General features: G+C 43.2%; 1 protein-coding gene across 2 annotated transcripts in view; it reads left to right on the top strand.

Annotated features, from left to right (window-relative positions):
• mrps5 (mitochondrial ribosomal protein S5) overlaps positions 1-24736 on the top strand; it is a 144184-nt gene that overhangs the window by 100411 nt on the left and 19037 nt on the right. For both annotated transcript variants that reach the window (XM_063040716.1, XM_063040717.1), the window contains exon 6: positions 11720-11810. In XM_063040716.1, coding sequence (XP_062896786.1) covers positions 11720-11810 — 91 coding nt within the window. The remainder of the gene's footprint in view (positions 1-11719; positions 11811-24736) is intronic.

Raw genomic sequence — 24736 nt, 5'->3', positions numbered from 1 at the left:
GCTTATGTGCCTCGTGCCTCCAAGTGCCCCGTAATCAATTATTTAACAATCGACTCCCAACATCTTCCCAACCTCTGAAGTCAGACTAACTGGCCTATAATTTCCTTTTTTTTGTCTCTCTCCCTTCTTAAACAGTGGAGTGACATTTGGAATTTTGCAGTCTTCCAGAGTCATGCCAGAATCCATTGATTCTTGAAAAATCATTACTAATGCCTCCACAACCTCTTTAGCCACCTTTTTCAGAACTCTGGGATATACACCATCTGGTCCAGGTGATTTATTTACCTTCAGACCTTTCAGTTTTTCAAGCACCTTCTCTCTGGTAATGGCAACTTGGTGCACTTCTGTCCCCTGACGCTCTCGAACTTCCGGCATATTACTAGTGTCTTCCTCAATGAACATTTGTCCACCATTTCCTTGTCCCCTATTGCTACCTCTCCAGCATCATTTTCCGGCAGTCTGATATCTACCCTTGCCTCTCTTTTACACTTTATATATCTGAAGGGTCTTTTGGTATCCTCTTATTGGCTTGCTTGCCTTCATATTTCATCTTTTCCTTCTTTATGATCTCTTTAGTTGCCTTCAATTGGTTTTTAAAAGCTTCCCAATCCTTTAACATCCCACTAATTTTTATCTGTTATATGCCTCTACTTTGATTTTTATGCTGGCTTTGACCTCCCTTGTCAGCCACAATTGCACTATTCTGCCTTTAGAATACTATTTCTTTGGGATATATCTATCTGGCTTCTTCCCTCATGGCTGTAAGACTAATGAATTCCCTGCCACCACCAAGATCTTGACACTAGGACAGCAAGCTGCACTGTTACTGTTTACTGTTTGTCAATGCTGCGCAGTGCATGTAGTTTAAATTATATTCAAGGTTAACACGACACTATTACAGCTCAGAGCATCAGAGTTCAGTTCCGACTGTCTATAAGAAGTCTATATGTAGACCTTCCCTTGAGCACATGGGTTTCTTGCAGGTGCTCCAGTTTCCTCCCATGTTCCAAAGATGTGCCAGTTAGTAGATTGATTGGTCATTGTAAATTGTCCTGTGTTTGGTTGCTGGGTGCTGCAGCTCATTGAGACGGAAAAGCCTGTTCCACGCTGTATCTCTAAATAAAAAATAATAAATATTTTACAAAACTTATTTGTGGTAATATTTTGGTTATGTTTTGTGAGTGTACTGTGGTCCACAGGAACGTAGTTTCGTTTGGTTGTGTACATGTACGTTCAGATGGCAATAAACTTGAACTTAATAGGAAGTCTTTAACCTTCTTTTCCCATGTGGCTCCTTGATAGAAATAGTTCAGTTTAATTCAGCAACTTCTTTATGAAATATCAGCCAGCTGAAGGTGGTGAAAACTATGCTGATTCAGCTATCACTAATTTGTTGTGGTGGTCTAAGAATAGCCTCCATTCTTGGTCTTTTGCTGCAGCCAAGAGGCTAAAAGAAGGCTTGTGTGGTGGCAGATATATATGATAAAATCTGAACACTTGCCAGCATTTTCCCAAAGTTCTAGCTCAGAGGCCCATCAAATCAGGTTTTAGATTTCAGCTCAGAAAAGATTTTTTTTAATTTAGTTAATAGCAAGCAATGTTTTTTTTGTCTAAAATTTCAGGGTTTTTTTTCAAAAAATTATCTTTGAAAGCACTTGGGGAAATCTCAATTAAACACCAACCTTTACTATTTCATTTGGCTGAAGAGTTAAGATTTTCAGGGAAGCAGTTATATGGTCAGCACATTAGAGTACGTGAGATATAGCAAGGAACCGGGCTCTTTTGGCGAGGAAATATGAACTAAAATTGCTTACAGAGCAATTGGGGTGGTGCAATTATAATTTATGCCCGTCACCTTATGTTTGATTAAAAATGGATTGTTTCATGCATAAAGGAGCTTCTCAAGCAATTAAGCTAAATATAATAAAAGCTGAAGATGCTTAATCAAATACGTCTTTGATGTCGGGAGATCAAGCTGATGTTTGAGGTTCCTACACTGATGATACTGGCATTTTAATCTATAATGTAAGAAAAGATTTGCATAGGTTGTACTTCAGTTGTCATAAACCAAGTCAGCTTGTATAAAAGATGCCTTACAAGTGCAGTTACAAAGACATGTTGGACAGCTAGTTTGAATATTGCAACATCTCACAAAAGGCATTAAGGTGAGTCTTTTCTTTATGGTATCAAATTTATTCTAAGGATTCCCTCTACGGTAATAAGATGAAGGAACTGATGAATTTAGAATAAACCCAGAGGGTACTGGACATGCACGGATTTTAGCATCTGTAATTTTTTGAATCTCAATTCAAAGATGAGGTTAGATCTTGCCTGACAAAACTGCCTTCATTCTTTGAAGTAGGCATATTGATATTGAGTGTATGTTCTCACTGATTTTCAGATACCTTGTGCAACCAATTATTGTATATAGTATCTGAAAATGTTGTGTGCCATTTGGGTCACAATACTATAGGAAGGATATGATGAAGCTAGAGGGGTGCAGATGAAATTCACAAACATGTGGTCGTAACTGGATGACTTGAGTTATGAGAAATGACTGGATAGGCTGGGACTGTTTTACCTGAAGTGTAGGAAACTGAGAGGTGTCCTTAAAGAGAATTATGAAAATCGTAAGAAACATAGATAAGATGATTGGACACAGTTTTCCCCCAGGTTAAGTCCCCAACTTGAGAACATGGGTTTAAGGTGAAAGGTTTAAAGGATCATGAGATGCGAGATTTTCACATAGTGTGTGTTGGTGAAGAGGAATTGGTAAAAGAGGGTACAATTAAAGCATTTAAAAGACATTTGGACAGGTTCGTGGATAGGAAAGGTTTGGAAGAATATGGGTCAAATGCAGGAAAATGCTCAGGAAGGCAGCTTGGGCAGCAAGGACAAGTTGGGCTATAGGGCCTGTTCCTGTGCTGTTTGACTCTAACTCTAAGAAGCTTTAGTTAAACTGGAATCTACTTTAGATCATGAAGCTGTTAAGCTGTTAATCTGATACATGACTGAAGAGAAACTGAGAGGAAATGCTTATGTCTACAGCACTTGCGTCTTCCTCAGCAGAGGCTGTTTTATCCACAAGACTTTTGTTGAATTTTCTTTTACACTAAAATAAGGAATTCAGTAGAAACTGAGGGTATCATAAGTTGGATTTACCTCTGAAATTAATTGTCATTTGGTTAAATTTAGACAATTGCACATAGGTCAAATTCAATAAGTCACATTCATCATGAAAGAAGCATCTTCTGAAGCTGATGGGAGGCTGACAGTAATTTTCCACAAAGGTTGTGTAAAAATTCATGGGGCGCTAAACATCAAATGAATGAAACTAAGCTCGAAATTAAATAGGAGGTGGCACAGGTCAGATGAGACTCAAGACAGAAAATTCAGGTTTCATTCTATCCTTTCATCAGGATTAATTCTGAAACATTAATTCCTCCTCCCTCTCTCCACAGATGTTACTTCACCTCAATATTTCCAGAATTTCTGGTATTAATTTCAGAATACAGGCACTGGAAAAGATGCAGAAAATTGCAATTGATTTTATTAGATAAAAATCTAATAAGAAAGGACCTCATTAAAATATGAAAAAAATCACTGACACTGATAGGTAAACCTTGGCTTTTTTTCCTGAGTAATCCAAAACTAGCTCCATAGTCTTCTACCTGATTCAGTTATTTTTGACTTTTGTTTATTAGATCAGCTCTCATTCTCCCCTGCTCTAATGAATGAAATCCTAACCTGCTTAATCTCTATGACTAGGTAGCTCAAGTCTTGGGGCAACATCCTTGTAAATCTTTTCTGCACTCTTTTTCGCGAATATTTTCTTTCCTTTGACAGGGTGACCGAAACTTAAGAGAATACTCCCAAGTGCAGACACACCAACGTCCTGTGCAACTGCTACATAATGTTCTAACTTCTATATTAATTGACCTGATTGATGAAGTTCAGGGTACCAGAAATATTCTTCAACACCCAACCTATCTGTGATATCACTTCCAGGGAACCATGTACTCGCACTCCTGGGTACCTCTGTTCTACAACTTTCCCCAGGGCATGATCATTCACTGTAGTAGTTCTACCCTAATATGTCTTCCAAAAATGTAACGCCTCACATTGATCTGAAGTAAATTCCATTTGCCTCCGTCGGCCCATTTTCCCAGTTGATCAAGACTCCACTGTCATTCTTGATAACTTTCTTCATTGTCTGTGACATCACCAATTTTAGTGCAGACTTTCTAACCATGCCTTTTATATTGACATCCAAATCACTGATTTAGATGACAAATGAAAATGAGCCTAGTACTGACCCCGGAGGTACACCATTATTCATTGACCTCCAGATTGAAAAATAATCTTTTACCATCACCCTCTACTTCCTGCCCTCAAGCCAGTTGTGTATCCAGTAGACTTGCCATGGTTTAATTGGACTTTGTGCCTGTGTTATCACAAAAGAATTAATCATTGTACCAATAAAGTTGAATCTTCTGTCTTTATTCTTTCCCAACAAGTAATCTAACTTACTGGAGAATTGGACAACCCTTCTCACTGTTTGGCCAAACATTAAATTGATACCGGAAGTATCAAATTTGATGACTATATTGCCTGCACGAAATACATCTATCTCTTTCCCACATTTAGAGAGTAGTCATTTATTGATAACCATTCCCAAGAGCTGGGTCTCTGCACTCTGCAGTTTATTGAAATGAAAACGTGCAGCATTTACCTTGCACATCTTAGCTACTGTTGTGCCTGTGGAATCTGTCAGCTCGTAAATTCAGCCTTGTACTTCCTCCGGATGCTTCCTGAATGATCTAGAGTGAATGAGATGACTGATTTCATGATGGCTGCAAAGTTTTTGAATTGGGAAAATGTGAGAACTCCTTTGAGGTTACTACAACTTGCAGTAAAAGACAGCGTTAAGCACAATGCTGATTCTAACAGCTGTATGCAACTAAATTCCAAGTAAATTTTGTAATTAACTTATTGTATGCAAGTCTGAGCAAAGAATATTTGCTTCCATAAGGGGATGATGACACTGTCTCCTGAACCCTGATAATTAGCACTTTAACATGTGTTAGAAGTGGCACATTTGCTTAATGACGTACATTTGTAATAGCTACAGCTGTAAGCTAGTAAGAGGAGAAACAAACAATCTGCTTGAGGAACTTCATGGATTGAGCAGCATCATAGGGGGAAAAGAAATGTAGATGTTTTGGGTTGAGGTCCTGCATTAAATTTATCCTCCCTAATAGTCTAGTTTTTTTTCCATTGGGGAATATCTGAGTACCAGACGATACAATTGCTGCTTTCTGCCCAGGTAGCTTATCCACACAAATTTCCATACCAAGTGGATCTTATACCATCTGTAAACCTGCAGGTGGCGTTTATTTGGGCAGAGGGAGGGATGAAGTTACAGTCATCGCATTTTTGGAAAGAAACCCGGTTTAAAAGCAGACCACCATATACAGCGGCCATCGTCGGAGTGGACTGAGTCAGAGTGGGACGGCTTTGGCTCAACAGGCTTCGGCGAGAACAGGCACAGGCCAGGGTAGGTTCCAGTAAGTTTTTTATTCAGATTGTCTAGCGTAGAGAGAATGCCAGGCAGAATGTTGGAATGCTCTTCTTGCAGGATGTGGGAAGTCAAGGAGCCCTCCAGTGTCCCTGACAACGACACCTGCAAGAAGTGCATCCAGCTGCAGCTCCTAACAAACCGCGTTAGGGAACTGGAGCAGGAGCTGGATGACCTGCGGATCATTCGGGAGAATGAGGAGATTATAGATAGTAGCTACAGGGAGGTAGTTACGCCAAAGGAGCAGAGGACAGGAAATTGGGTCACTGTCAGGCGAGGGAAGAGGAAAGGGCAGGCAGAGCAGGGTTCCCCTGTGGCCATTCCCCTCAACAACAAGTATACCGCATTGGATACTGTTGGGGGGGATGACTTACCTGGTAGCCGGATCTCTGGCACTGAGTCTGGCTCTGCAGTGCAGAAGGGAGGGTGGAAAAAGAGGAGAGCGGTAGTGATAGGGGACTCGATAGTTAGAGGTACAGATAGGAGGTTCTGTGGTCGTGACAGAGAATCCAGGATGGTTTGTTGCTTCCCGGGTGCCAGGGTCAAGGATGTCTCTGATCGATTGCATGACATTCTGAAGTGGGAGGGTGATCAGCCAGATGTCGTGGTGCACATTGGTACCAATGACATAGCAAGGAAGAGTGAGGAGGTTCTGGAGAGTGAGTATAGAGAGCTTGGGAGGAAGTTGAAAAGGGTGGTAATCTCATGATTGCTACCTGTGCTACATGCCAGTGAGGGTAGGAATAGGATGCTCTGGAGAAGAACTGGTGTAGGGGGCAGGGTTTCAGATTTCAGGATAATTGGGACCTCTTCTGGGGCAGGTGGGACCTGTACAAGAGAGACGGGTTACACTTGAACTACAGGGGGACCAATGTCCTTTCAGGGAGGTTTGTTAGTGCTATTGGGGAGGCTTTAAACTAGATTTGCAGGGGGATGGGAATCAGAGTGCCAGAGCTGACAGTGTGGCTGGGGTGAAAATAAATGATGTTAAAAGTTCAAGCAAATCTGCTAATAGAAAGGTTGTGAGTGGTGGTAAAAATCTTCTAAGGTGTATATATTTCAATGCTAGGAGTATTGCGGGGAAGGCGGATGAGTTGAGGGCATGGATTGACACGTGGAATTATGACGTTATAGCAATTAGTGAAACTTGGCTACAGGAGGGACAGGACTGGCAGCTTAATATTCCAGGGTTCCGATGTTTCAGATGTGATCGAGACAGAGGAATGAAAGGTGGGGGAGTAGCATTGCTTGTTAGGGAAAATATTACAGCAGTGCTCAGGCAGGACAGATTGGAGGGCTCGTCTACTGAGTCCTTATGGGTGGAGCTGAGAAACAGGAAAGGTATGGCCACATTAGTGGGATTGTATTACAGACCACCCAATAGTCAACGAGAATTGGAAGAGCAAATCTGCAGAGAGATAGCAGGCAACTGCAGGAAACATAAAGTTGTGGTGGTAGGGGATTTTAATTTTCTATATATTGATTGGGACTCCCATACTGTTAGGGGTCTAGATGGTTTAGAGTTTGTAAAATGTGTTCAGGAAAGTTTTCTAAATCAATATATAGAGGGACCAACTAGAGGGTATGCAATATTGGATCTCCTGTTAGGAAACGAGTTAGGACAAGTGACAGAAGTCTGTGTAGGGGAGCACTTTGGTTCCAGTGATCATAACACCATTAGTTTCAACTTGATCATGGACAAGGATAGATCTGGTTCTAGGGTTGAGGTTCTTAACTGGAAGAAGGCCAAATTTGAAGAAATGAGAAAGGATCTAAAAAGCGTAGATTGGGACAGGTTGTTCTCCGGCACGATGTGATCGGTAGGTGGGAAGCCTTCAAAGGAGAAATTTTGAGAGTGCAGAATTTGTATGTTCCTGTCAGGATTAAAGGCAAAGTGAATAGGAATAAGGAACCTTGGTTTTCAAGGGATATTGCAACTCTGATAAAGAAGAAGAGGGAGTTGTATGACATGTATAGGAAGCAGGGAGTAAATAAGGTGCTTGAGGAGTATAAGAAGTGCAAGAAAATACTTAAGAGAGAAATCAGGAGGGCTAAAAGAGGACATGAGGTTGCCTTGGCAGTCAAAGTAAAGGATAATCCAAAGAGCTTTTACAGGTATATTAAGAGCAAAAGGATTGTAAGGGATAAAATTGGTCCTCTTGAAGATCAGAGTGGTTGGCTATGTGTGGAACCAAAGGAAATGGGGGAGATCTTAAATAGGTTTTTTGCATCTGTATTTACTAAGGAAACTGGCATGAAGTCTATGGAATTAAGGGAAACAAGTAGCGAGATCATGGAAACTATACAGATCGAAAAGGAGGAGGTCCTTGCTGTCTTGAGGAAAATTAAAGTGGATAAATCCCCGGGACCTGACAGGGTGTTCCCTCGGACCTTGAAGGAGACTAGTGTTGAAATTGCAGGGGCCCTGGCAGAAATATTTTAAATGTCGCTGTCTACAGGTGAGGTGCCTGAGGACCGGAGAGTGGTTCATGTTGTTCCGTTGTTTAAAAAAGGATCGAAAAGTAATCCGGGAAATTATAGGCCAGTAAGTTTAACGTCGGTAGAAGGTAAGTATTGGAGGGAGTACTAAGAGACAGAATCTACAAGCATTTGGATAGACAGGGACTTATTAGGGAGAGTCAACATGGCTTTGTGCGTGGTAGGTCACGTTTGACCAATCTATTGGAGTTTTTCGAGGTTACCAGGAAAGTGGATGAAGGGAAGGCAGTGGATATTGTCTACATGGACTTCAGTAAGGCCTTTGACAAGGTCCCGCATGGGAGGTTAGTTAGGAAAATTCAGTCGCTAGGTATACATGGTGGTAAATTGGATTAGACATTGGCTCAATGGAAGAAGCCAAAGAATGGTAGTAGAGAATTGCTTCTCCGAGTGGAGGCCTGTGACTAGTGGTGTGCCACAGGGATCAGTGCTGGGTCCATTGTTATTTGTCATCTATATCAATGATCTGGATGATAATGTGGTAAATTGGATCAGCAAATTTGCTGATGATACAAAGATTGGAGGTGTAGTAGACAGTGAGGAAGGTTTTCAGAGCCTGCAGAGGGACTTGGACCAGCTGGAAAAATGGGCTGAAAAATGGCAGATGGAGTTTAATACAGACAAGTGTGAGGTATTGCACGTTGGAAGGACAAACCAAGGTAGAACATACAGGGTTAATGGTAAGGCACTGAGGAGTGCAGTGGAACAGAGGGATCTGAGAATACAGATACAAAATTCCCTAAAAGTAGCATCACAGGTAGATAGGGTTGTAAAGAGAGCTTTTGGTACATGGGCCTTTATTAATCAAAGTATTGAGTATAAGAGCTGGAATGTTATGACGAGGTTGTATAAGGCATCGGTGAGGCCGAATCTGGAGTATTGTGTTCAGTTTTGGTCACCAAATTACAAGAAGGATATTAATAAGGTTGAAAGAGTGCAGAGAAGGTTTACAAGGATTTTGCCGGGACTTGAGAAACTCAGTTACAGAGAAAGGTTGAATAGGTTAGGACTTTATTCCCTGGAGCGTAAAAGAATGAGGGGAGATTTGATAGAGGTATATAAAATTATGATGGGTATAGATAGAGTGAATGCAAGCAGGCTTTTTCCACTGAGGCAAGGGGAGAAAAAAACCAGAGGACATGGGTTAAGGGTGAGGGGGGAAAAGTTTAAAGGGAACATGGGGGGGGGCTTCTTCACACAGAGAGTGGTGGGAGTATGGAATGAGCTGCCAGACGAGGTGGTAAATGCGGGTTCTTTTTTAACAGTTAAGAATAAATTGGACAAATACATGGATGGGAGGTGTATGGAGGGATATGGTCCGTGTGCAGGTCAGTGGAACTAGGCAGAAAATGGTTTGGCACAGCCAAGAAGGGCCAAAAGGCCTGTTTCGGTGCTGTAGTTTCTATGGTAAGCCTTCTTTCTGTTTCCCAGCCATTTTAGTACACCACTTCGTCAGGTTGCAAAAGACCTTTAAATCCCACAGCATTGCTCTGGTTTGCTTTCTCCCCAGAGGATGATCTTTCAATCAAATAAAATTCTCATGGTTAGACTGTGTCCCATTTATTTAGCTTGGGCTCTATGATATCAGGCAATACAAAAAATGCAGTACATTTCTATTTCAGACTTACTGGTGGAAAACGTAGGGTTATTCTTTGCAGTAGAATTATCAGGCATTGCCTCATCAGCCAGCTTTGTTGTTCTGTTCATCAGAGTTAATGAATAAATGTAACTTAAATAAAAGTAAATTTAGCAGCTAAAATTTGCTGGCTGTGCATGTTTCGATGGATTCATGTTTAGTGAAAATTGATCCAGAAACTGGTAGTATTAGTGAAGGAGTTGGTAAACACATCTGGGCAACAATCTCAGTGGTCATACAGCATCTGTGGAGGCAAAAGATGAAATTCAAAGTTTCAGGTTGGGACCTAGCATCAGCATTTTGTAGAATCTTTGTCTTCATTGTAAGATAGGTTTTGACAGACTTACTGCAAATTCATGTTTTGATTGAACGTTTAAAGTATACTGGTTTTGCATGTGGTCAGGTGACTTCACCTACATGCTGAATAGCCTAATAAATACACGCTGAAAGAAAATTAATACAATACGTATAAGATCCTAAAGGGATTGGACAGGCTAGATGCAGGAAGATTGTTCCCGATGTTGGGGAAGTCCAGAACGAGAGGTCACAGTTTGAGGATAGAGGGGAAGCCTTTTAGGACGGAGATTAGGAAAAACTTCTTCACACAGAGAGTGGTGAATCTGTGGAATTCTCTGCCACAGGAAACTGTTGAGGCCAGTTCATTGGCTATGTTTAAGAGGGAGTTAGATATGGCCCTTGTGGCTACAGGGGTCAGGGGGTATGGAGGGAAGGCTGGGGCGGGGTTCTGAGTTGGATGATTAGCCATGATCATAATAAATGGCGGTGCAGGCTCGAAGGGCCGAATGGCCTACTCCTGCACCTATTTTCTATGTTTCTATCTTTGGAGAAATAACTTTTGGCTAGCACCACCCCCTTCCTCATTTAGAGTACCATTGACTTACATGCAAGATATAGGTCACACTTTCATTTCTTACTAGGTCTCTGTAAAATTATGCAAGTGGTATTAAAAAAAGCACTATAACACCAAAACTAATTACTCTAAAGTGTTGTGACAGTATGATACTTATCAATTATGTAAGCTTTAATTTTGGCATTGTAAATGTTTACTGTTGTGATGTTTTTCTTCAATTACATCATCTCTTCGCTTATCAAAGCCAACAGCCCAGAATCTGTTTTTATCATCATTGAGTAATATTGTTGGTAGGTGTCTACTCTGACCTTTACATTTGGTTCAGTTTTAGGATAGAACTGTTTTTGTAAAGCTACATATGGACCATAAGACAGACATGCTTCCATCAAAATTGGTTTCATGTCTCATGCTGCATGAAACGCTCTGTTTAGAATATTGCTAATATGTATGCTTGCTATTCTTACAATTCATTTTGACATGCGCTTTCTTACCATGATGCAGAAGGATCAAATCCATGCCAGGTCCCAGCAAAGCAATCCCATTGGTCAAGCTCCTCCTCTCCTTATTCTGTTATACCGTGAAACTTTTTCTCTTGCACATGCTCATCAACTGCTCTTTTGTTTACCACTTACCTTTATCAAGGAATGAGTTTGATTCAAAAGATTCAAAGTATATTTATTATCAAAGTATATATGCAGTATACAACCCTGAGATTTGTCTTCCAACAGACAGCTGAACCTCAGGGTTGTGTACAGCAGCCAATTAACCCATCAGTTCATTTACAGCACATGGGAGAAAACCACATGGTCATAGGGAGAATCTCAGGCTCCACACCTAAGAAAGGATCAAACCCGGGACCCTGGACTGTGAGGCAGCATTGCTAATTGCCATACTGCAGCACTGTCAGAGAAGGCATGGAAGCAGATCTACCATATAATGTTGCAACACACACAAAATGCTGGAAGAACTCACCAGGCCAGGCAGCATCTGTGAAAAAAAAGTACAGTCGAAGTTTCAGGCTGAAACCTTTTGGCAGGACTGATTTTCTTGCAACAGAGGCCCTTGTTAGTTTAGTTTTAAGCTAAAATAAAAATGTCTTCTCTTTTCTAATACATAACTTGTTCTTGTCTGACAGGTTAAAAGTGTCTTCAACATGACAGCAAAAGAAGGGAGGAAGAGATCAATCAGTGCTCTGGTCGTGGTTGGAAATGGAAATGGGGCTGCAGGTAAGGGTTGAAACAAAATAACCTGTCAATGAAACATCAGTTGCTAGATCGCTGAGTCAACCCTGGTTGGTATAAATCTGGGGAGTGAATGCCCTCTTACCATGATGTGCAATTCCATGATTCAACTACTAACACTCAAAGCCCTTTCCACCATCTACCAGACACAAGTCAGGATTGATAGATTACCTCCAGCAACCTAGATTGGCCTGTTTGCAGCATAAGATCAAAAGAAATAGGGCAGGAGTAGGCCATTTGGCCCATTGATCATGCTTTGCCTTTAAGAAGATGATGACTGATCTGGGCATGAACTCAGCTTCAACTACCTACCTTTTCCCCATTACTCTTAATTCCCCTATTATGCAAAACCATATCCAACAGTGTCCTAAATATATTTGATGAGGTAGCCTCAAATGTTTCCCTGAGCAGAGAATTCCACAAATTCACAACTCTTTGAGAAAAGCAGTTTCTCCTCATCTCCGTCTTTACTTATGTGGAGATTCTCGCTACTCAGACAAAGCAGCTGACCCTATGAACAACATCCTATCTATCAACCTGAACATTCAGTTCCTTCAGTGGATTGAGCAGCATCGATGCTGGGGAAAAGAATTGTTGATGTTTCATCAGAAGGTCTGATGCGGGTTTGGACAGGGTTCCTGTCTGTAAAGGGCATAGAAAGTGAGTCAGTCAGGGTTTTCAAAAAGCAAGCAGATGTTACCTGAAAAATAATTTATAGAGAAGGATCAAGGAAAGGGACAGATGTGATTATTTTACAAAAATACAATGGGCCAAATGGTTCTTGCACTGTAATGATTCTTTGGCTGTCCTGCCATTTCCCATTTTCTGGAAATGTTTATGCCTCAAATATAGCAAAACTCCAGATAATTAATATTCAGTAATTAACTCATGAAAGTGTAGTAGTTATCTGATTAAAATTACTGTAACTGTTGAATCCTGATTAAAATATACATTCTGACCCTGCTTAACACTGAGGATGTGTCCCGGGGAGGTAAAGTGCTGTGTAAGTTTCCTCTCATGAGGCGGTTCTCGGTAGCAGGAAATCATGTCGAGAATACCTCTCTTTGCCTTATTGCTTCGCTCCCAGTCAGGGTCATTATCGAAGAACTGGTCCAAGATTTGTGTGATCGTGGTGATAATAATGCTGAGGAGTGTTGTGAGGTTCCTTGCTGGTGTTTCCTCTTCTCCATCAGTGTGTCCTCAGTTTCAACCAGGATGCGTTGCTCTGCCCATTCTCGAAGCTCTTTGTTATTAACACATTCCATTAACATCCTCTAATCCCACTTCATTGGCCAGTTCAACGATGTTTGGATGACTGGTTCTGCCTGAAATCCTGGGATGCCATTGCATGCTTCTGGCTGTAGCTTCTTCCACACTCCGTTCATTCCAGGCTGCTCTGATATTGTCTATAGCTTTCACGACGTTGTAGTTTTTTCCAAAATTGCCTGATGGATTGTTTGTCTTTACCTTTTGTTTCCTCCAGAAGTCGCTTGAATGTGCGACGGAGGTAATAGGCTTTAAAATTCGATATTACTCCTTGATCCATTGGTTGGAGTAATGAAGTGGTGTTGGGTGGAAGATAAACCACTTCTACAGGAATGCAGGTCCGAAGCGTGTCAGGATTCTCAGGGTGGCCAGGGACATTATCAGGTACTAACAATGTTTTAGGTTCAGGGTTATGCTCCTCACAATATCGCTTCACTGCTGAGCAAAATTAGAAAACAAACTAATTTTGGGAAACATCAATCATCACCCAGGCTTTCTTGTTTGATTTCCAAATCACTGGTAGACTTGGCTTTAAAATGCTTTCATTGTTCGTGGTGTTTCAGAGTGATACACAATCATAGGCTTAATCTTAAAGTCACCTTTAGCATTGTCTCCTAGCAAGAGAGTTAACTGGTCCTTTGTAGCCTTGAACCCAGATGCATGTTTCTCTTCTTGGGAAATGAAAGTACAAGAAGGCATTCTTTTCCAAAATAGACTGTTTCATCCACTATTGAAGACAAGCTTAGGAGGAAATCATTCTTTTCGATTATGGCTTCAGCGTTGCAGGAAAATCCTGGGCTGCCTTACTGTCTGCACTAGCTGCTTCACCAGAGATACGTATGCTATGGAGGTTACTACGCTGTTTAAATCTATCAAACCAACCACTGCTGGCTGTGAATGTTACCAACATATCTCCTTCTTGAATATGATTGAAGATGCTTTTTGCCTCTTCCATTATTATCAGCTGGCTTAGGGGTACATTTCATTGTTTGATCATCCATTCATGTATTTAGTCTATTTTCCATTGTTTCAAGCAAATGGCTCCTTGAATGAGTCACCTTCGTTGATGATAACTTTGAGGTCATCGTTGCAGAGGCTTTTATCTTGTCTGCATTTTTTTTATATAATTGTTCTGATCGTCGATGTAGCCAATTTCAAACAGGCGCCAACATCAAGCTGACGTTCAACAGCTTCCAAATGCTTGCAGTTCCACATCCATGCTAATGCTTTTCCGAGACTTCTTAGATGTACTGGCCTCAGTGGTAGTTGCAGGCTGTTTTTCAGACAATATGGAATAAATTAGCGAGGGAGCAAGAATGTTTACACGTGAGGAGGAGGCAGATGATGAACTCATACGTGATTGGCTGTGAGTGGCTCCGAGTGTATGTAAAGTGCTCTCATTGGCTGATTGAAGGTATATTGTAATGGTGGCCGCTCGTGAGAAGTTTTAAGTATTGTTTAGAATGAATTTTTAGCATATTTTAAAATTTCAATAAAGAATTGGATAACCACATTGTAACAAATCAGCGCTATGCGGGATCTGAGTATATCTAGTTTTCCAGGATATATTACACTTCAATTAGGATTTCTCTCATCTCAAATGGAAAATATTTTGACTATCATTCTTTCCATATCCGATTCAAAATGAACAGCTAATTCATTTAAATCAAAAGCAACAGAAAATGCTTGAAAAGTATTTCACACTGAAGTAATTATACTTCGTTTCCACATCTGGGTAAAATTCAATTCTGTGTGTGGGATTAACCTTAGGAACATAAAGGCCCACTTAGCACATGTAGGCAATTTATTCCACAGACCATTTACAACCCAATGATTCATGGATTTGATTTTCTGATCTATTTAAGATCTGGATGGAAAATTTTGAAGTTATCGATTGGCTTCAAGAAATAATTCCAAAGACCTCTAACTTTATCCAAATCTATCCAAAACATCTAAATACTTCCATCTTTATAAATTATTTTCCATGTCGTAGTTCCATAGTTTCAATGCCTATTGTTTTTTTTTAAATGATAATTTTTTTTCTGTTACTAACCCCAAAGTATATTTTTTACATTCAGTTTCACAGATTATCATGGTAGCATTGGAACTTGCAACCTCTAAAGATATTCAAATGATAGTTGAGTAAGTACATAAAAGGATAATTTAGAGTAGGGGTTCCAACCCTGGGGTCCATGGACCCCTTGGTTAATGTAGTGGTCCATGGAATAAGAAAGGTTGGGAACCCCTGGTTTAGAGGAATATTAGCAACAAGATGGAACTAGTTTAAGCACGTACTTTGGTCAGCATGGACGAGTTGGACCAAAGGGCCCATTTCGGCCTGTATTATTCAATGACCAGTCCAGCATCATAGATACTAAGCAATAGATAAGCAAGTAAATTTGTCCACTCCAACATGGCAGTGACAGAATCAGTTTTATTTATCACTTACTTTAAAGCACAGGTGCAGTGCAAAGACATAAAAATTAATGTTGATAACAATATAATTAAATATGCAAACAAGGGAGAAATTGATTTGGAATCAGGGACAAATCAATCTTGAGATTCAACAGATCAGGCAGGAACATTGGAGAGGGAAGCAGTTCAATTTTACATCAGTGACCAAGCATCAGTGCTGAGGACTCCGCTAGTATTACTAGTGAGTAATGGCAGTAAGTTTAAACTCTGCTGTTGGCATGCTGGATTGCAGTTGTGAAATCATCAACGGGCAATAATCAGTGAGTAAAGGATTTTGTCTTCGCATATGAGTACCAAATGTGGCAGCACGTACACCAAATATGTTCTAGCGTGTTCTTTTATAATCATTTCTTCATTACCTGAAATCCTTGTGTTTTATCTTTGCAAACATAGTCCTAAGACATAGGAGCAGAATTTGGCCCATCGAGTCAGCTCCACCATTCAATCATGGCTGATCCTGTTTTCCCCTTCTCAGCCCCACTCTCCGGCCTTCTCCCTGTAACATTTGATGCCATGACCAATCAAGAATCTATCAGTCTCTGCCTTAAATACACCCTCAATCACAGGGAATGGTGTGGACAGCCCAGCACATCTGTAGATGTGACCTTCCACTATTCAGGACATTTACAAAGACAGGTGCGTAAAAAAGGATCCGAAGGATCATTGTGGACCTGAGCCACCCCAACCACAAACTGTTCCAGCTGCTACCATCCGGGAAATGGTACTGTAGCTTAAAAGCCAGGACCTACAGGCTCCAGGACAGCTTCTTCCACCAGGCCATCAGACTGATTAATTTATGCTAATACAATTGTATTTCTATGCTATGTTGACTGTCCTGATGTACATACTATGTATTACAAACTACTATAAATTGCACATTGCACACTTAGATGGAGACGTAAAGATCTTTGCTCATCATTTATGTGAAGGATGTAAGTAATAAAGTCAATTCAATTCAATTCATTGTCTTGTTGCATCATACAGCTTCCATTAAGCTTCAGGTGATGGACCACTACCCCTGATATTCTCCTGTAAAAATGTCATGATATAATTTTGAATTCATTGTTCCCTCAATGATTACAACTGTCCAGGCCCTGAGGCAGTAAAGCAGTCCCACACCATGATGCTCCTTCCACCATGCTTCACAGTTGAGATGAGGTTTTGGTGTTGGTGTCCAGTGCCCTTTTTCCTCCAAACATAGCAATGTGCATTTCTGCCAAAAAGTTCGACTTTTGTCTCGACTGTCCACAGAACATTGTCCCAGAAGCATTGTGGAATATCCAGGTAGTCTTTTGCAAACTTAAAACATGCAGCAATATGTTTTTTGGAGAGCAGTGATTTCTTCCGTGGTGTCCTTTCATGAACACCATTCTTGTTCAGTATTTTTCTTATAGTGGACACATGAACAGAGATATTAGCAAGTTCTAGAGATTTCTGCAGGTCTTTTGCTGTTACCCTTGGGTTCCTCTTCACCTCCTTCAGCATTGCACATTGTGCTCTTGGTCTGATCTTTGCAGGACGCCCACTCCTAGGGAGAGTAGTAACAATACTGAATTTTCTCCAATTGTACAGAATTTCGCTTTACTGTGAACTGATGAACACTCAGGTCTTTAGAGATACTTTTGTAGCCTTTTCCAGCTTCATGGATCTCTACAGTACAGGTGTCCCCCGCTTTCCAAATGTTCTCTTTATGACATTTCGCTTTTATGAAAGACCTACACTAGTACCTGTTTTTGTTAACCGAGAAAGGATTTTCGCTTTTACGAAAAAAGACACTTGTAGCGGTGTGCTACACACAGCGTTAGAATAACCACACGGAGTCGGTGAGTTGGAGTTGCGATAAAGAGATTTATTCAAACTACGCGGCATGCTTTAAAGCCTTCCCGTTCCCGCCCTCCCTGGGGCGGGACTGCTGTGGGGAATCATATTCCCAGACCCTTTCCGCGCGTGGGATTCTCCCCCTGCTGGTGAAGATGGCCTGGTGCCCTTTTTGGGGCCGGCTCTCTGCCTGCGCGCGCTGTTGTGAGCCGGTTCGTGTCTGCTAGAAAGTGGGTCGCCACATAACCCCCCCCCAGAACCAGCGATACCTCCCCCAATGTTCACAGTCTGGATCGGCCTCTGTTTGGGAGGTCTGCCCCTGCGCCGCGGTGCCTGAGCCTGGACTGGCTGCGCCAAGTCCACATGGGCCGGTTGGAGTCGGTCCACTGTGAAAACCTCCTCTCTTCCCCCAATGTCCAGCACGAACGTGGACCCGTTGTTCCTGATCACCTTAAACGGCCCCTCGTAGGGCCGCTGCAGCAGTGCCCGGTGCCCGCCCTGTCATACAAAAAGAAACTTAGAGTTCTGCAGGTCTTTGGGTACGCAGGTCGGGCTCTGTCCGTGCTGTGAAGTGGGTATGGGGGCCAGGTTACCGAGCCTCTCCTGTAGTCTGTCCAGGACTGCTGTGGGTTCTTCCTCTTGCCCCCTTGGGGCTGGTATGAACTCTCCTGGGACGACCAGGGGTGCGCCGTACACCAACTCGGCCGACGAGGTGTGCAGATCCTCTTTGGGCGCCGTGCGGATTCTGAGCAGGACCCAGGGAAGTTCGTCCACCCAGTTAGGCCCCTCCAGGCGGGCCATGAGAGCCGACTTCAGGTGATGGTGGAAACGCTCCACTAGTCTGTTCGACTGTGGGTGGTAGGCAGTTGTGTAGCTGTGTTCCTAAAAGGTTGGCCATAGCCGACCACAGGCTGGAGGTGAACTGGGCGCCCCTGTCGGAGGTAATGTGGGCCGGTACCCCGAAGCGTGCTACCCAGGTTGCGATCAGTGCTCGGGCGCAGGATTCGGAGGTGATGTCGGTGAGCGGGACTGCCTCTGGCCATCTGGTGAACCGGTCTACGATAATTAGGAGGTACCGTGCTCCTCACGACACTGGCAGGGGCTCCACGATATCCACATGAATGTGGTCGAACCTCCGGCGGGTGGGTTCGAACCGCTGCGGCGGAGCCTTGGTATGCCGCTGCACCTTGGCCGTTTGGCACTGCATGCACGTTTTGGCCCATTCACTGACCTGTTTACGAAGCCCGTGCCACACAAACCTGTTGGAGACCAGCCGGACGGTTGTCCTGATGGAGGGGTGCGCTAAGTTGTGAATGCATTCGAAAACCCGCCGGCGCCAGGCTGCTGGGACGACAGGGCGGGGTTGGCTGGTAGCTACATCACATAGTAGGGTCCACTCACCTGGGCCTACGGGGAGGTCTTGAAGCTGTAAACCGGAGACTGCAGTCCTGTAACTGGGGATCTCATCGTCTGCCTGCTGTGCCTCCGCCAGTGCTGCATAGTCCACCCCCTGGGACAGAGCCTGTACGGTCGGTCTGGATAGTGCATCTGCCACGACATTGTCCTTTTCCGAGACATGCTGGATGTCCGTTGTGTACTCGGAGATGTAGGACCGATGTCGCTGCTGGCGGGACGACCAGGGGTCGGGACACCTTAGTGAACGCAAAGGTAAGCGGTTTGTGGTCTGTGAACGCAGTGAAGGGCCTACCTTCTAAGAAGTACCTGAAATGCCGGATTGCCAGGTATAGTGCCAATAGCTCCCGGTCGAAAGCACTGTATTTGAGTTCAGGTGGTCGTAGGTGTTTGCTGAAGAACGCCAGGGGTTGCCAGCGACCCTCGATGAGTTGTTCCAGCACTCCACCGACTGCTGTGTTGGATGCGTCCACCATGAGGGCAGTAGGAACGTCCGTTCTGGGATGCACTAGCATCGCAGCGTTTGCCAAGGCTTCTTTGGTTTTAACGAAAGCAGTTGCAGCCTCTTCGTCCCAGAGAATGTCCTTGCCCTTACCCGACATTAGAGTGAACAGGGGGCGGATGGTTCGGGCTGCTGAGGAGAGGAAACGGTGGTAGAAATTCACCATACCCACGAATTCCTGCAGGCCTTTGATTGTGTTGGGTCGGTGGAAGTTGCGGACCGCGTCTACCTTGGCGGGCAGCGGGGTTGCCCTGTCTTTAGTAATCCTGTGGCCCAGGAAGTCGATGGTATCAAGTCCGAACTGGCATTTGGCTGGGTTGATTGTAAGGCCGAATTCGCTCAGGCGGGAGTAGAGCTGGTGGAGGTGGGACAGATGCTCCAGCCGACTACTGCTGGCTATGAGGATGTCGTCCAAATAGATGAATGCGTCCATTGGCCGCTGGAAAGTCTGTGCGGCATTCTTTAGACCAAACGGCATTCGGAGGAATTCGAAAAGTCCGAACGGGGTGATAAGTGCTGTTTTGGGGATGTCGTCCGGATGTACAGGGATTTGATGGTATCCCCGGACGAGGTCTACCTTGGAAAATATCCTTGCGCCGTGTAGGTTTGCTATGAAGTCTTGAATGTGCGGCACAGGGTAGCGGGCTGGCATTGTAGCCTCGTTCAGCCTGCGGTAGTCACCGCATGGTCTCCAGCCCCCCGTTGCCTTGGGCACCATGTGCAGGGGGGAGGCCCATGGGCTGTCGGACCGTCGTATAATCCCCAATTCCTCCATCTTCTTGAACTCCTCCTTCGCCAGTCGGAGCTTGTCCGGGGGAAGCCTTCGAGCACGGGCGTGGAGGGGTGGTCCCTGGGTCGGGATGTGGTGCTGTACTCCGTGTCTGGGCGTGGCTGCCGTGAACTGTGGTGTCAGTACTGATGGGAAATCCGCCAGGACCCCGGTGAATTCATCGTTGGACAGCGTGATGGAGTCCAGGTGTGGGGCTGGCAACTTAGCTTCACCCAGGGAGAACGTTTGAAAGGTCTTGGCGTGGACTAGTCACTTCCCTTGCAGGTCGACCAGCAGGCTATGGGCTCGCAGAAAATCCGCCCCCAGGAGTGGTTGGGCCACGGCGGCCAGTGTGAAGTCCCACGTGAACCGGCTGGAGCTGAACTGTAGCCGCACCGTGTGGGTGCCGTAGGTTCGTATTGTGCTGCCATTTGCGGCCCTCAGGGTGGGTCCCGGTTCTCTGTTGCAGGTGTCGTAACTCGTTGGAGGTAAAACGCTGATCTCCGCTCCGGTGTCGACCAAAAATCGGCGTCCCGACTGCTTGCCCCAGACATACAGGAGGCTGTCCTGATGGCCAGCCACCGTAGCGATTGGCGGCAGCTGGGCCTTGGCGTTTCCCGGGAATTTGCAGGGTGGTCTACAGCGGCGGGCCTCTGTGCCCCACCGCTGGTGGTAGAAGCACCATTGTTCGTTGGGCTCTGCTGCCGGGCCTGGTCTGGTCTGCCATTGGGCATGCGGCTTGGTGATCTGTGCGACGGATGCCCCTCTCTCCTTCTTGGCATTCCACAACACATCTGCTTGGGCTGCCACCTCCCGGGGGTCGCTGAAATCTGTGTCGGACAGCAGCAGGCATATGTCCTTGGGCAGTTGCTCTAGGAACGCCTGCTCAAACATGAAGCAGGGTTTGTGTCCTTCAGCCAGGGCCAGCATCTCGTTCATTAATGCTGACGGTGGCCTGTCTCCCAAACCATCCAGGTGCATTAAGCGGCGTGCTCGTTCGCGCCGTGAGAGTCCAAAAGTCCTTATGAGCAGGGCTTTGAATGCTGTGTATTTGCCGTTCTCCGGGGGCGACTGTATAAACTCCTCAACTTGTGCAGCAGTCTCCTGGTTGAGGGAGCTCAGCACGTAGTAGTAACGAGTGGACTCCGAGGTTATCTGCCGAATGTGGAATTGTGCTTCTGCCTGTTCCACCCACAGACGGTATCTCAGCGGCCAAAAGCTTGGCAGTTGTAATGAAACTGCGTGAACAGATGCAGCGTCTGTCATCTCTGGCCCAAATATCGTTTGGGCCACTGGGGTCACCAAATGTAGCGGTCTGCTACACACAGCGTTAGAATAACCACACGGAGTCAGTGAGTTAGAGTTGCGATAAAGAGATTTATTCAAACTACGCGGCCTGCTTTAAAGCCTTTTCGTTCCCGCCCTCCCTGGGCAGGACTGCTGTGGGGAATGCATATTCCCAGACCCTTTCTGCGTGCAGGATTTTCCCCCTGCTGGTGAAGATGGCCGGGTGCCCTTTTTGGGGCCGGCCCTCTGCCTGCGCGCGCTGTTGTGAGCCGGTTCGTGTGTGCAAGAAAGTGGGTCGCCACACACTCGCTTTAAACTTGTGTTTACCCCAAGAAGGACTACCATGACCATGAAGCCTTGCGCAGGCAGGTGTGTGCGAATGCGTGACGTGCACATGCGTGTACATGCCAATTTTTTTCAACAAATCGATTTTGCCTCAAACTTCCCAATTCTGTTAAGTGAAACCACACTGTACATACATTATTTCTACTTTATATAGGCTGTGTATTCATCATATCATTCCTGCTTTTACTATATGTTAGTGTTATTTAGTATGATTTGGTAGTTTATTTTTTGGGTCTGGGGACACTCAAAAAATTTTCCCATGTAAATTAATGGTAATTGCTTCTTCGCTTTACGCCATTTCGGCTTATGAACGGTTTCATAGGAACACTCTATATTCAGATAGCAGGGGAATCCTGTACTAAGGTCCTCTGAAAGTTGTTTTGATCAAGGCATAGTGCACATAAACAGACGTTTCTTGAGAAGAGCAGGCTGTGTCAGTAACCTGACTTTGTGTATCTTTTCTATAGGACAGGACGCCTCTGCAACCCACACCTCCAGTCTGATCTCATTGATTGGATCACCTGACTCCAAATAGCTTTTGTGGAAGGCATTATCCCAGAGGTTCACATACTTTTTTGAACCTAGACTGTGATTGCTTAAGTGGTGTACTCAATATTGATGAGGAGAAGTAGAATTGTTTGTGTGTTATTAGTTTAGGCAGGTTGTGTTTGTCTATTATTGTGACTTAGATGAAGATCAGACCATATTTTATGAGTAATTAATGCAGAAAACCAGGTAATTGCAAAGGGTTCACAAACTTTTATCTTGCGACTGTATGATGTTGATACCAAAATGTGCCACGACTTCTGGCTGCTCACCTGCCCTCTTTATAATGTTGTGGATCCAATTTGAGACATCTCTGACCCTGGGAGACAACAAACCATCCGGGAGTTTCTTTTACACCCACAGAATCTACTCCTACTGCTCTTATAGTCCTTCCCCCACAACAATAAAAGTTATCATCTTGTTTGCCTTCCTAATTACTTGCTTTGCTACACATGCTGATTATCTTTGTTCCATATAGAAGGCACCAACTCCTCGGTGTGGCAGCAATCTGGAGGTTCTCTGCATTTACACAATACTCTGCTGTTCTATTTTTACCATAGTAGATTACCTCAGAGTTTCACATGTTATACTTCACCTACAAAGTCTATTCCCACTTGCATAACCTATGTATAACCCTTTAAAGACTATATCATTTCCAGAACTTGTTTTGCCACATTACACTCAAGTCCTTCACCTCTCGTTAATACAGACAATAAATAGTTGAATATTGCCACTGATTCCTGTTCTGCACCACTAATTGCAGCTTATCAACCTAAAAATTACCCAGTTATTCTGAGTCTCTTTTCTGTTAGTTAGCCAGTTCTCTAAGCATGCAAATATATTACCCCCAAATCTCCTGTGTAATAGCTTTTAATATGGCGCTTTATCAAAGTCCTTTTAGAATGCCAGGAAAGCTATTTATTCTGATTCCCTATCATCCAATTTCCTCATTCAATTCTCAGAGAAATCCAACAAATTTCTTCAAAATCATTTCCCTTCATGAAACCATGTTGGTTCTATTCCTGTACTACTTGCTTAATTTCATAATAACTGACCCATTTTTATCAGCTTTCTGTCTTTTTCCTTTCTTAAATAGAAGTGTTACATTGAAGTTTCAAATCTGCTGGGATCATTCCAGAATCTAGGGAACTTGGGAAGCTGGCAGTCAGTGCATCCGTTGCCTCTACATTCATTTCTTTAGGATGCAAGACTTCAAATGTAGTCAGCCATTAACTTTTGAGTGATAATTGTTCCTTCCACTCTCCATTTTATTACTTTTACTGACATAATTTTAGTGTTCACCACCATGAAGATTAATAAAAAATATTTATGAAAACTATTCTGCTTTTCATTGGAAAATTAATGGGAAACAATGTCATCATCCTAAATACTTCATTAAAAAGTAGAAAGGTTATTGATATTGCGAAGATAAATAAAATCACCAGAGAGCAGCTGTGGCCATTTAATCAAGCATTAATGCCATCATTACAGCAATTGATCACAAAGAGCATGATGTTCTAAGCAATAAATAGCCCCTGTATGCATGCTTGGCATCTCTGTCCATCTCCAAAGTACTTACAAAACAAGGTAAAATAAATGTACTTTATAAAGATTCGGATTGTTTAATGTCATTTCCTGAGCACAAGTGAAAGGAGAAGAAAATAATTGATACTCCGGATTTAGTGCAGCACAATAAACACAGAAGATAAAGAACACAATAATAATAATAATAGTATGTACCTTAACACACCTTTTTATACATGGATGATTTGAAATTATATACTCCTTCATCAGTTAAGCTAAAGCAATTAATTCAAATAGCTGAAATATTTTTGAAGAATATAAACATAAACTTTGAACTGCATAAATGCAGAGCATTAAACATAAAGTAAGTTGCAATAGAGCTAATTGAACACAAAACAGAGCAGTGGGAACAATACAACCAATGGGTGAATGTGAAACGTATAAGTATCTGGGATATCAATAAGCAAAGAAAATAGATCATAATGTGATAAAGACAGAATTTACTTCAAGGCTTAAGAAAATCTGCCAGAGATTTACAGTAAAGTTATACCTATATCAGCATATTCTTTTAGCATAATGCCTTGGTCTGAAGCGAATCTGGAAAATTTACAAAGAAAGAGGAGAACTAAAATGACAAATTTCAGAAAACATTAAATGCATTCAAATGCGCTTAGATTACCACTACCTAGGACAGAAGGGGGAAGAGAAATAACAGACATTAAAAATCTACACAACAGTCAGATAAAACTTCTAAGGATATACTTTCATCAACAGAAACAGGAATCAGCATTCCACACGGGCATATGTAACTCTGATAAGAAGTATATACCACTAAACTTAAATGAGACCACAACCCAGAAAAATGAAGACATTATCAATATTGGAAAAAAAAAGTGAACCAATGGAAGAGCATGACCCTCCATGGAAGACACCCCCATGATCTGAGCAGACAAAATGTCAACAAGG

The sequence above is a fragment of the Mobula hypostoma genome, chromosome 2 (assembly GCF_963921235.1).
Source record: "Mobula hypostoma chromosome 2, sMobHyp1.1, whole genome shotgun sequence".
NCBI classification, from domain to species: domain Eukaryota; kingdom Metazoa; phylum Chordata; class Chondrichthyes; order Myliobatiformes; family Myliobatidae; genus Mobula; species Mobula hypostoma.
This window is presented reverse-complemented; position numbering and strand designations above follow the sequence as displayed.